Genomic DNA, 14,192 nt, shown 5'->3' with positions numbered 1-14,192 from the left:
GACACTGTCTGTCACAATACAGAGGCGGATGCAAGATGCAAGCAACGATGGTTTAATGAAACAGTTTACAACATCAACAGGACAGACAGATTATACTCAGACGTAATCCAACCCAGGGCCTAGGGCGCATCCTCTGATGATAGCGTGCTGAGAAATCCAAGGGAGTGTGTCCGGCTGGGTAGGAAGGAGCACAGCAGATAATCCACACAAGGGCGGCGAGAGAATGAGCACTGACACACGACACAACCTCAGGGAAGAAACAACGATCTGACAACAAGAAACACAGGTTACAGAACCTATAAAGGGGAAGATAATTAATTCCAGCTGGCGCAGACAATCAGGCCAAGATAGGGAACCACGCCCACACAAACACAGGAGAGAGAGAGAGAGAGAGAGAGAGAGAGAGAGAAAAGAGAGAGTGAGGCAGTGGATTCATGAACCGTGACAATACCCCCCCCCCTAGGAACGCCTCTTGGCGTTCCCAGACAAATTTACCTGTCGATTGAAATCATCGATAAGGGAGTGATCCAGAATGTCCCTAGCGGGTACCCAACTTCTCTCCTCCGGACCGTAACCCTCCCAGTCTACCAGGTACTGGAATCCGCGTCCCCTCCTTCTCGAGTTCAAAATCCGATTGACAGAAAAGGTGGTCTCCCCATCAACAAGTCGTGGCGGCGGGGGAACCGGGACCGGCGGGTTAATGCGTGCCTGAAACACCGGTTTTATCTTGGACACATGGAAGGTAGGATGAACTCTTCTATACGCCGGAGGAAGCTTGAGCCGAACCGCCACCGGACTAATGATCCTGGTGACCTTGAACGGCCCGATAAATTTGGGGGCAAGCTTGTTAGAAACGGATCGGAGTGGAATGTTCTTCGTGGAGAGCCACACTCTTTGTCCAACGACGTATACCGGAGGCTTCGACCGGTGGCGATCGGCCTTAGCCTTGGTGCGCGCCCCCACCCGGAGGAGAGTCTCACGGGCTCTGCTCCATACGTGACGGCACCTCTGGATGAAAGCGTGAGCGGAGGGAACAGTGACCTCGGACTCTGTACTGGGAAAGATAGGTGGCTGGTAACCTAAACTACACTCAAACGGAGAGAGACCCGTGGCTGCCACTGGCAACGAATTGTGAGCGTACTCAACCATAGAGAGTTGTTGACTCCAGGAAGAGGGGTTCTTAGAAACCAAACATCGCAACACTCTCTCCAAATCTTGGTTGGCCCTCTCCGTTTGACCGTTGCTCTGGGGATGAAACCCTGAAGAAAGACTGACACTTGCTCCCAGTAACCTACAAAACTCCTGCCAAAACTTGGACACAAATTGGGGCCCCCGGTCAGAAACTACGTCCATCGGCAGGCCATGTAAGCGAAAGACATGATCCACGACCGTTACCGCTGTTTCCTTGGCAGATGGTAATTTAGGCAAGGGAATAAAATGAGCCGCCTTCGAGAACCGGTCCACCACGGTCAAAACAACCGTCTTGCCCTGGGAGGGCGGGAGACCGGTAACAAAATCTAGCGCGATGTGGGACCAGGGTCTCGAAGGGACCGACAGCGGTTGGAGTAACCCATCTGGGGGTCGATTAGAACTCTTCCCAGTGGCACAAACCGAGCAAGCCAAGACAAAACTGTGAATGTCACGAGCCATCAGCGGCCACCAAAAGCGTTGCTTCACTAAAAAGCTAGTACGGCTGACTCCTGGATGACACGCTACGTTGGAGCAATGCCCCCACCGAATAACATCGGACCGACACCCCTCCGGCACAAACAACCGATTAGGTGGGCAACCGGGCGGAGGCTCTACTCCTTCTAAGGCCGTTTTGACCCTCGATTCAACCTCCCATGTGAGAGTGGAGACCACTAGGGTCCCGGGTAGGATGCACTCGGGAGTGGATGGACGTTCGGAATGGTCAAAAATGCGAGAAAGGGAATCGGGTTTGACATTCTTGGAACCCGGGCGATACGAGAGCGAGAAGTCAAAACGTCCGAAAAAGAGTGCCCACCGCGCCTGCCTGGAGTTGAGTCGCTTGGCGGTTCTGATATATTCCAAATTCTTGTGATCGGTCCAAACTATAAAAGGTACCCCCGAACCCTCTAACCAATGGCGCCACTCCTCCAGTGCTAACTTCACTGCCAACAACTCTCTGTTGCCAATGTCGTAGTTGCGTTCCGCAGGTGATAACCGATGGGAAAGGAACGCGCAAGGGTGCATCTTGTCGTCCGAAGAGGAACGTTGGGAAAGTACCGCACCTACCCCCACCTCTGAAGCGTCCACCTCCACCACGAACTGACGCGAGGGATCGGGAGCTATGAGGATGGGAGCCGAAACAAAGCGGCTCTTGAGTTTGGTGAATGCAGCCTCGGCTGCATCGGACCACCTGAACGTCACTCTGGGGGAGGTTAAGGCGGTAAGAGAAGCGACTATCTGGCTAAAGTTGCGAACAAAACGCCGGTAGAAATTGGCAAATCCCAGAAACCTCTGTAGGGCCTTACGGGAATCTGGGCTTGGCCAATCCACCACAGCCTTAACCTTGTCAGGATCCATGTGAATACCTTCAGTCGAGACGATGTAACCTAGGAATGGAACGGATTGTGCCTGGAAAATGCATTTTTCCGCCTTGACAAAAAGTCCATTCTCCAACAACCTCTGAAGCACTCGTCTGACGTGCTGAACGTGTTCCTGGAGAGAAGAAGAAAAAATCAGTATGTCATCCAGGTAAACATATATGAACTGATCAATCATATCTCTCAGCACGTCATTGACGAGTGCCTGGAAAACCGCTGGGGAGTTGGATAACCCAAAAGGCATGACCAAATACTCGAAGTGCCCTCTGGGGGTGTTAAACGCGGTCTTCCATTCGTCCCCCCTCCTTATGCGAACCAAATGATAAGCATTACGTAAATCCAACTTAGTGAACACGGATGCTCCCTGTAACCTTTCAAAGGCTGAGGACATCAACGGTAAGGGATAGGTATTCTTCACTGTGATGTTATTCAACCCACGGTAATCAATGCAAGGACGCAGAGATCCGTCCTTCTTCCCCACAAAGAAGAACCCCGCCCCCGCTGGAGAAGAGGAAGGACGAATGAATCCAGATGCCAGAGAATCAGAGATGTATCTCTCCATAGCCTCTCTCTCAGGAACAGAGAGTGAATATAACTTGCCTTTAGGCGGAGACTCACCTGTCAATAATTCTATTGCACAGTCATAGGGACGATGCGGAGGAAGAGAAGCAGCACGGGACTTACTGAACACCTCCTTCAGGTCGAGGTATTCAACGGGCACGTTAGACAAATCCACTGCCTCCTCTAGAAACACAGAATCAGACACAGATGAACAAGCAGACACTAAACAGGACTCAAGACACTTGTTACTCCACATGGATATAGAGTTATGACCCCAGTCAACTCTGGGGTTGTGTTGGGTGAGCCAAGGGTGGCCGAGAACTACTTGTGCAAGGGGTGAGTCCATGAGTAGAAATGATAGTGTCTCAGTGTGATTGCCAGAAGTGATGAGTGTGATAGGTTCAGTGGTGTGAGAAATGTTGGGGAGTTCTTGACCATTGAGAGCGTTGACGGCTATCTTGTGCGTGAGTGAGGTGACAGGAATCTGGAGTTTGTGAGCGAGCTTGAAGTCCATGAAATTACCCTCTGCTCCTGAGTCCAGTAAAGCTTGGGTGTCGTGCGTGTGGGTGGCCCATCTTAGTCTTACCGGGAGGAGAGTAGATGATGAGGTCTTCTCTGTGGTGACACCACCCGATAGTAGCCTCATACTTACTACCGGGCCTGATCTTTTACCGGACAGGAGTGGATAAAGTGGCCCGCTCTACCACAGTAGAGACAAAGTCCTTGGGATCTCCGCCTCTCCCTCTCCTCCCGGGAGAGGCGAGCTCTCCCCACCTGCATGGGTTCGTGAGCGGAGGCTGAACTGGCCGTGTTCCCGCTGCTGGCATGCCAACCCTCCGTGTCGTTATACGGTCTGTTAGGGCATGCTCGGCGGCCAATACGACTCAGACGAGCGTCGACCCTCAATGCTAGTTCCACTAGTCCATTTAAACTCCTGGGAAGGTCCAGAACATAAATCTCCTTCTGGATCCGGTCCTCCAGCCCATGCAGGAACATGTCCCACTGCGCCTCCTCGTTCCACTGACATTCTGCGGCCAGAGTGCGGAAGTGAATGGAGTATTCCGATACTGAACGGTCTCCTTGGCGAAGGTCAGCGAGTAGTCTGGCCGCCTCCCTACCCGCCACGGCCCGATCGAAGACCCTTCTCATCTCCTCGGAGAGTGTCTGGAAAGAGGTGCAGCATGGGTCCTGGTTCGCCCACACCGCCGATCCCCAAAGGGCCGCTTTGCCTGATAGCAGGGTGAGTACGAATGCTACCTTAGACTGTTCACGGTTGAAGGTCCGTGGCTGCAACGAGAAATGCATGGAACATCTCGTCAGAAAAGCTCTGCAATAGTCAGGATCACCTGAATAACCCTCTGGTGTCGGTAGCCGTGGCTCTAGCTGGGAATCCGGCTCTGGCGGGGCGGGTTGAACTGCCGGTGTAGGTGGCGCAGCGAGACCCCCCAGATGTTGTAATTGTTGGGTCAGCTGGGATACCTGCGTCGCAATGGCTTGTACTGCCCGACCTGTGCTGGAGATGTTCTCCTCTTGTTGATCCATTCTCGTGATACTGCGGGAAATGAATTCGGTCAGACTCGTTGAACTCGCTGCATCCACTTGTGGTCAGATCGTTCTGTCACAATACAGAGGCGGATGCAAGATGCAAGCAACGATGGTTTAATGAAACAGTTTACAACATCAACAGGACAGACAGATTATACTCAGACGTAATCCAACCCAGGGCCTAGGGCGCATCCTCTGATGATAGCGTGCTGAGAAATCCAAGGGAGTGTGTCCGGCTGGGTAGGAAGGAGCACAGCAGATAATCCACACAAGGGCGGCGAGAGAATGAGCACTGACACACGACACAACCTCAGGGAAGAAACAACGATCTGACAACAAGAAACACAGGTTACAGAACCTATAAAGGGGAAGATAATTAATTCCAGCTGGCGCAGACAATCAGGCCAAGATAGGGAACCACGCCCACACAAACACAGGAGAGAGAGAGAGAGAGAGAGAGAGAGAGAGAGAAAAGAGAGAGTGAGGCAGTGGATTCATGAACCGTGACACTGTCTGCACCTAGGTCTTACCTTCAAACCTGATACTGGTAGAGGAAGAGACTATAAATAGTGTGTGGTCCGGCATTTTCTATGATTGATTTGTAGTTACTCATTCTGTTGCATTTATTTTCCAAAATTGAATTTGAGGTGCAGCTGCAGGTTTAGGACACGTGAGCAATGTGACAATTTGTGCATTTTTTTGTGTGTTTGACTAGTACCGTGTAAAATAGCAGATTTATTTGCACCTATCTAACATATTATGCAATGAAAAAGATCAGTGAAGCAGACACGTGTTTAGGAGGATTATGACATGTTCTAGTTTCCCAGCCTCCACTAACAACCCATTTCCTGAGAGATCAGCTCTTCTGTACCACACCTTTTCCCTTTGCCGTCTGTGTTACATATTCACTGTAGTTTCCCAGAAGTCCATACTTCCCTCTGAACCCATCTGCCTGTATGTAAGGAAATGTCTGTCATGGATTAGTCATATAAATGGAAAATTAAGAGAAAGTTCCAAACTGCTTCTGAACTTTGATCTGATCATGAATATCAGGCACTAATGGCTTTACCTCGGCTAGAACTATCAGATCTGAAAATACTTATGAAGAGTATCCCATCATATAGTGTGCTATTGCGGAGCTTTATGTGGAAGGTTAAACTTCGTTGCTCTACAATATGGTAACAGCGAGGTCTGTTGGCCTTGAGAGCTCGACCTCTCAAAAGGCAAAGATACTGTACAGACCGGGACAGAACAAGTAGAATGAAAAATGAGAAGAAGTATGTAATTTAACACCCCAAACCCCACCCAAATTAAAATAAAATGTTACATTATCGCAGGTGTCACTAAATGCATATGTTCCTAGCTCCAACAATGCAGCAATACCTAACAATATAAAAGAATACACCCAAATTGAAAAAAGAAAGGAATTAAGAAATATAGAAATGTTAGAATGAGCAATGTCAGAGTCTGCAATATAAATATACAGTGCATTCGGAAAGTATTCAGACCACTTGACTTTCCACATTTTGTTAGGTTACAGCCTTATTCTAAAATGTATTCTAAAATGTATTAAACTGTTTTTTCCCCTCATCACATTTACATAAGTATTCAGACCCTTTACTCAGTACTTTGTTGAAGCACCTTTGGCATCGATTACAACCTTGAGTCTTCTTGGGTATGGCGTTACAAGCTTGGGGAGTTTATCCCATTCTTCTCTGCAGATTCTCTCAAGCTCTGTCAGGTTGGATGGGGAGCGTTGCTGTACAGCTATTTTCAGGTCTCTCCAAAGATGTTAGATCGGGTTCAAGTCTGGGTTCTGGCTGGGCCACTCAAAGACATTCAGAGACTTGTCCCGAAGCCACTTCTGCATTGTCTTGGCTTTGTGCGTAGGGTCGTTATCCTGTTAGACGGTGAACCAGAAATGTTTTGGTTCCCTTCCCCAGATCTGTGCCTCTACACAATCTTGTCTCGGAGCTCTAGTGACAATTCCTTCGACCTCATGGCTTGGTTCTTGCTCAGACATGCACTGGCAACTGTGGGAAAGGAAAAGAAAGGAAAAGGGGGATACCTGGTCTATAAACAGGTGTGTGCCTTTCCAAATCATGTCCAATCAATTGTATTTACCACAGGTGGACTCCAATCAAGTTGTAGAACCATCTCAAGGTTGATCAATGGAAACGGTATGCACCTGAGCTCAATAGCAAAGGGTCTGAATCGTTATGAAAATAAGTTATTTTATTTTATTTTTTGTAATAAATTAACAAACATTTAAAATCTGTTTTTGCTTTGTCGGTGTGGGGTATTGTGTGTAGGTTGCTGAGGATTCTTAAAAAATATATATATTTTAGAATAAGGCTGTAACGTAACAAAATGTGGGAAAAGTATTTTCCAAAGGCACTGTATATGTATATGAATGTGTGTATAGACATCATGGACAGTTTATGAAAAGAAAATGTGTGTACAGCAGTAGCTATATAGGATGAGCCTTGACTAGAATACAGTATAGACATATGAAGTGGGTAAAACAGTATGTAAACAGTGTTCAATGACTATGTACATATAGGGCAGCAGTCTCTAAGGTGAGTACCGGACGGTAGCCGGCTAATAACAGTGACTAAAGTTCAGGGCAGGGCACTGGGCGGAGGCTGGCTAGTGGTGACTATTTAACAGTCTGATGGCCTGGAGATAAAAGCTGTTTCGGGTGCTTGTTGTGGCCCAATGCCATATTTTAGACACTTTATGTTGGTGTTTGTTTTATTTTGGCAGTTACCTGTACGTTGTTTACTCTCGTCAAATTTGGCTTGTTGACTTGTTTCAAAAAAGTTGGTTGTCTGAACAAAGCTCACACAGGCTACAGTACATAATGTTTGGTTTGAGATAACATTTGTGACAGCTTCAGAGATACAATGAGTGTACAAAACATTAGGAACACCTGCTCTTTCCATAACATAGACTGACCAGATGAATCCAAGTGAAAGCTATGATCTCTATATATTGATGTCACTTATTAAATCCATTTCAATCAGTGTAGATGAAGGGGAGGAGACAGGTTAAAGAAGGATTTTTAAGCCTTGAAAATTGAGATATGGAGTGTGTGTGTGTGTGTGTGTGTGTGTGTGTGTGTGTGTGTGTGTGTGTGTGTGTGTGTGTGTGTGTGTGTGTGTGTGTGTGTGTGTGTGTGTGTGTGTGTGTGTGTGTGTGTGTGTGTGTGTGTGTGTGTGTGTGTGTGTGTGTGTGTGTGTGTGTGTGTGTGTGCCATTCAGAGGGTGAATGGTCAAGACAAAACAATTTACGTGGTTTTGAACGGGGCATGGTAGTTGGTGCCAGGTGCACCAGTTTGAGTGTGTCAAGAACTGCAACACTGCTGGGGTTCTCACACTAACAGTTTCCCGTGTGTATCAAGAATAGTCCACCACCCAAATGATATTCAGCCATACCTTGTAGTGTCCATGCCCTGACGGATTGAGGCTATTCTGAGGGCAAAAGGGGTGCAACTCAATATTAGGAACGTATTCCTAATGCGTTGTACACTCAGTTTAGCGTTAATAGCTTTTTCAACAGTGTCATGGATTTTATAAGAAAGCTATTTACTGAAGTCTTGTCGGTGAAGCAGTATTAGGCCTAAATGTAGGCTAGTTATGACAAATATACAATTGCGCCATCAGTTGTAGTTTGAAAGGAAGAAAGGAATTATCTTTCTGTATTAGTTGTGGTTGTTAAGGCCATTTTAAGAGTTTGTAATTCATCCCCTCACTAGCTCAAATGGTATGGCCCTCCTGGAAGGGGGTGGGGTGTTTGAGGTGGGACATTTGTTCAAGAGGAACCAGATGGTTTTCAGCATGAAAGGTGTCAGGAAGGCCAGGTTATTTTAGGCTGGTACGGTCGTTCACATATAGAATAGTGGCCATAACTTTGGAGTTCATGGCTTCTGTTTCCTTAATTTATTTTATTTTGCCTGCTTGAAACGTATTTTTCTTGGATTTGTGTAACTCTAACTCTCAATCACTTCTGGAATCTGTACACTTTTGACCACTACAAGGCTACTGTTGAGTGTTTTGTGCTTCAATGCTCTTTTAATTTGTTAATTAATGAGTGGTCGGATTAAGTTTCAACAACTGCTTGGAAAGAATGGTGCGTATGAGACTCCCCTCTGAATAGCTGATACTATTTTTAGCTAGTTTATTTACAAAAGTATATTACGGAGTCCCACTGAGAGAAAGAGAGGGACAATTTAGACGATATGATTGATACATTTCTTCTTACAAAAGCTTATGATGTGCTTTGCAAACATCACATGTTCTGTCTTCTAAAGAAATGGTCTACTTTCGTCAGTACTTTCATCCATTTCTAAATAGTTTGTATTTATTTTTAAAGCCAATTGTAGTGAAAAATGAAACAGCTCTTTACCTTATGTTTGTGGTATATTATAATGCCGCAGGCTTAACACTAATGTTAAAGCCATCCACTGCGTAGAGAGAATGATACCTTTGAACTCTGCGTTGTTCCTGATGTCACCACACACGCTCAATCCTGCTGGAATTTTAATCAAATAGAAATGTACAGTAAAACTTGTTGGTCGTGTGGGCTTTGAACCCTTGGTGATCAATGGCTCACATTGTAGTTACTTGGCCTTCTATTGCAACATTTGGTTTGAAACAATGGCAGCCTTACATCTCCTGTGAACAAAACTAATTATTCCGTTTTGAAGGAGAAATGGGAACGCAGGGATTTGTGGTTACTTGCGAGAATATCCCCTCTCTATCTTGGGACCACAGTGTTATTCTTGTGTCTATGGTAAAGCACTGATTAAAACATTTGCATTAATTCAGTGAATTATTAAAGTTGTCCGAAATGGAAAGTTGGATTTGGTTTTAAAGAGAAGGCATTGTTATAAGTTGTATGAAAAAAGGCACAAGCATTAAATTCTTCTATTTGGAGATTTTTATGTAATATGTTGGGGACCCGAGAGGCGCAGTGGTCCTGGTTCAATCCTGGGCTGTATTACAACCGGCTGTGATCGGGAGTCCCATAGGGCGGCGCACAATTCGCCCAGCGTCGTCCGTGTTAGGGGAGGGTTTGGCTGGGGTAGGCTGTCATTGTAAAATAACAATTTGTTCTTAACTGACTTTCCTATTTAAATAAGGTTAAATAAATAAAAAAACAAAAAATGTGGAACTGGCACCACTGCAAGGCTTTTTAAGCCATACCATGGGCGCAACTTTCACTGGGGACAGGCAGGACATGACCCCCTCCCTCCCACCCCCCACATTCTGAAATTGACACCATAGAGCGTGCGGACAGGCTGTGTGAAGGCAAGCTTTGCTTATAGGACCAGCACGGGAGAGATGAACAGAGGCAGCTGCTTTCTGTGTTGCGTTTTTTCTCTGAGGTGTAAAAGCAAGCAGTGCAGAAACTGGCTACTCTTTAGTTGACTGATCTAGCTGGCAAGGTAACTGCTGTTTGACAGAAGGAAAAAAATATTCCCAGTGCTGAGCTAGTAGTGTAACTGACATGTTACGTTTGCTAATGTTTCATCCAATCTTGACTGAAGTTAATAAACTACTAGCAGCTAGCTAGTAGCTACCACAGCCAGGTCAGCTCTAGCTAGCCTCTAGCTGTCTGTCAGGTAGCAGTATCTAACAGCTGTTGTGTGTATGGAAATGTTACGTAGCCTTCGTTTTGTCCCGTTTCAACATAAGTACATTTGATGATGTACCATTAGCTAGAGCCGGCCAAAAGTTGGCTAACGTTAGCTAGCTAGCTCAATAACTTTAGCTATTAATTTCCCCTCAATCACACTAGACTTAAATAAAACGATGAAACCAGCATCTTTACAATTGAAGACCAATATTCTGACATTTTTCGTCACAATGTGAGTTTTTATTAGTCAGTATAGCAATGTAACGTTATTGAGCTCTCAGTTTCCTTAGCTAATTCCCTACTTTTCACACCGACACAGTATAAACAGCTCGGTAGGCTTCACTGTCATGGTGCACAGTAAGTACACAACACTGTGCTGATCATGTCTTAGCAGGATCAGATGGTGACAAGTGTAGGGTCAGACAGCCAGGGAAGACCAGTCTATGGAGCTCAGGTGAATTAAAAAATATATATTATAACAATCAGTGAATGGATACAAAGTTCCATCTTGAGTTGATGGCTACAGTCTGGGATCTGGGAATAATGGTCATTTCAATTATTGAACCATTTCTATTCTATAGTGCATAAATGTACACCGAGGTAATTCTTTGTCATGCATCATCTGAGTAGGATCAGGTGGTGACAGGGGTCTCATCAAGGTCAGGCAGCCAGGGAAGCCAGTCTGTGACGGCGCAGAGGTGAACTTTTTCAGATACAACACTTCATTCTCTCTGTGCAGCAAACACTGGATAAGCAAGAAGCTTCAAAGATTGAAACTATTTTTAAGGCAGTCTGACCAACCTCTAAAGTTGATTTTCAATCTGTATCAAGAGTTGATAGAGGCTTTACCCGATGGTACAAAACATGTAAAACAAAAATGTGAGGAAGACCTGGGAGACGTTATAGGTGATGATGATTATTATGATGATGATGAACGGATACAGATACTGTATGTTAGAATGCTCAGTCATGTGCATATAATCTCAGACATAAATTACTGCAGTTTAAGTGAAACTGAATATCATGCACTCAAAAATGGTCTTATTCTGCTGAAAACACAAAGGGGGACATATTTGCATATGTTATGGTCTTGTGAAGGCTGGCTGAATTATGGCAAAGAGTGTGTTATTTTATCTCAGCATGTCATATTCTCCCTTCTCCCTGTTTTTGTTTGCTGGGAAATGTTGATACTGGAGACTGTTATCAGAAGAAACTGTGTAACCTAGCATTTACAGCAGCTAAGAAATGCATTGCCTTTAATTGGAAGGTAGGTTATCCTCCCACAATGGATGAAATGTCAAGTGATCTATCACTAGATTTGATTTATTACAAGATTAAGGGTATACTGTGCAACTTTCATAAGGTCTGGATGCCTTATGTGGAATACTGTTCAGCAAAAGGAGTCTTGAAAACATGCCTACATCAGGGGAGATACCTATTTAGGCAATCCCTAGCTGCTGGGCTGCTCAGACCTGGCCCTGGGGTTCTGCCGTTGTGTTGGTTGTCACTCTGACCTTGGCCTAACACACTTGAAACCAATAATGATCCCCTATCTGAGTGGGCTGTGTTTGGTTGGGGCGCTGCAGGGCCGTGGACCCCTAGGGGCAGGACGGGGTGACCCAGCTATATTGTGTGCAAGTAAAAAGAGCTCTACAGGACTATTAGGCCTATGATAGGAATGATATGGAGGATGTACTGTTTCTGTGTGTTAATGTGGAGGTGTATGTGTGTTTTTTTTTTAACTTTTGTTTTCCAAAATGCTTCCTTGAGACATTACAGAACAAAAAAAAGATGGGAAGGAAGTTGTTGGGGAGAGAGCTGAGTTATTAGATACACTGGTGGGCGTGCAGGTGGCTCGACCTGGCTGGGTGGTCTGGCTGAAATTTGACAAGAGGATGTCAAAATCAAATCAAAGTTTATTTGTCACGTGCGCCGAATACAACAGGTGTAGACCTTACAGTGAAATGCTTACTTACAGGCTCTAACCAATAGCGCAAAAAAGGTATTAGGTGAACAATAGGTATGTAAAGAAATAAAACAACAGTAAAAAGACAGGCTATATGGAGTAGCGAGGCTACATACAGACACTGGTTATTCAGGCTGATTGAGGTAGTATGTACATGTAGATACGGCTAAAGTGACTGCATAAATGATGAACAGAGAGTAGCAGTAGCGTAAAAGAGGGGTTGGCGGGTGGTGGGTCTTAAAGATAATCAAAAGTTGTCTTTGTACTTTACTTGTTAGAGTTGTCAATTTGTTAGGCTACTGGTTAAATGTGCAACACAATATTGATTATTGAATTATCCTAGATCTAGTTCAGTCTTATCAATCGCTTAAACATTTTTAATACTGATCTCTTACCTAGCCTGATGCCTGTAGGTGTTTTTGCTTACTTTTTGTTGTTCTAAATAGATACCGCTAGAAGGGCCATGGGCCATATTAGATTGTGTAGAAATGCAGAAAATGAGCTTTAGATGCTCCCAAAAATGGGAGGACCCCCACACTTCTAAAACCAAAGGCGTGCCCCAGGGCCATACACAATGTTGTCTATTTTATTTTCTGGTTTCATGGTCCTCAGAAATTCCCTGAGAAGTACAACAGTCAGAGAAGAACATGATCATAAGATAGCACATAAATTATGTGTTATATAGTAATTGATGCTCTCAGCAGCACAGAGAACACACTATCATAAAATATGTAGATCCTCTCAGGACACTGTGGTTTAAACCCAGTGCTGGGGATTTCCTGTCGGCCATTAGCCTCCCATCCATCCTACCCCACCCCGTTCCACCATGGCTCTGTTTCTCCGTGGTGTCAAACATAGAAGCAACACCTCCACTACCAGAGACAGACACATTTCCTGATCAATACTCTCTCCCCCAACCCAAAGCAGAACGGCCACCGACTGTTCTGACCATTTTCTCACCTCACACCCAGATGGGGAAACAGCATCTTGCTCTGTGGTTAACTTTCACTTCACTCTAGAAAAAATAAGACCACACTGCTCTCTCATAGAGACCCACATCTCCCCTGTCTAACCTTCCAGTCAACCTGTGAAAGACAGGCAGGCAGGCCTCCTGCTCACCTCTCATGTTCAGAATGACAGTCCTCCCTTCTGTTCCCCTTGGACCCCTGAAGAGACAGCCACATTTACATTCAGACAGTCATAAAATCTAATCAAGCATAGCAACAAGTCTCATAAAAATGCTCAATGACCTGATATATTGGGTATTTTTAGATTACTTTGATTATGAAACACAGTTAGGCTAACATAAGCGAAAGCTCCATATGCTGGCAACTAAAAGAATTTGAGCCAGTAACGCCATGATTGACGTACATTTGCTGATGAACGAAAAGACTGTGGTTGAAGTGTCTCATACTGTAATATGATTTATACGAATGCAGCGACCTGTATTTCTTTGTAAAGATCTGCTGCCAATTTAATTACTTCAATCATCACTTGTAGAATTACAATATGGCATCCATATTATATACTTAATTATTGTATGGCTGTAAAGCTTGTGCACTATAGATAGTGGCAGTGAAGTACACAAGTCAGAGAAGAACATGATCAGTGTTCCCTTGTAAGGAGCTCTGAATGAAGATGTGTTAAGACTCCCCAAGTCTCAGCTGTTCTGGTGTCTGATGGTGTCAAGGTTCAGAGGGCGGCTTTAAGACTCAGCATGAGGGAAGGACTAGACTCCAATTGGCAGGCGGCTCAATTGAACACCGTAGGGAAGGAAAAACAGATGGTAGCGCTGGTCAGGATGCTGCACTTGCCTCAAGGCAAATCTGTTTGAAGTTTCAACAGCCTTCCAGCTGCTTCTCGAACTGATCACAGGGAAGGGACAGTGGATGTTTAGAGATGAGAGGCGGGAT

At 45.2% G+C, this 14,192-nt stretch overlaps 1 protein-coding gene across 1 annotated transcript in view; it reads left to right on the top strand.

Annotated features, from left to right (window-relative positions):
* The first annotated feature begins 8,520 nt into the window (after window positions 1-8,520).
* The window catches only part of LOC139537236 (stAR-related lipid transfer protein 13-like), a 37,186-nt gene continuing 31,514 nt past the window's right edge, over window positions 8,521-14,192 (top strand). The window contains exon 1 of the mRNA XM_071338336.1: window positions 8,521-8,804. Within this exon, the coding sequence (XP_071194437.1) occupies window positions 8,762-8,804 (43 nt within the window). The 5' untranslated portion in view covers window positions 8,521-8,761. The remainder of the gene's footprint in view (window positions 8,805-14,192) is intronic.

This window comes from Salvelinus alpinus, chromosome 13 (genome assembly GCF_045679555.1).
Source record: "Salvelinus alpinus chromosome 13, SLU_Salpinus.1, whole genome shotgun sequence".
NCBI lineage: Eukaryota > Metazoa > Chordata > Actinopteri > Salmoniformes > Salmonidae > Salvelinus > Salvelinus alpinus.
This window is presented reverse-complemented; position numbering and strand designations above follow the sequence as displayed.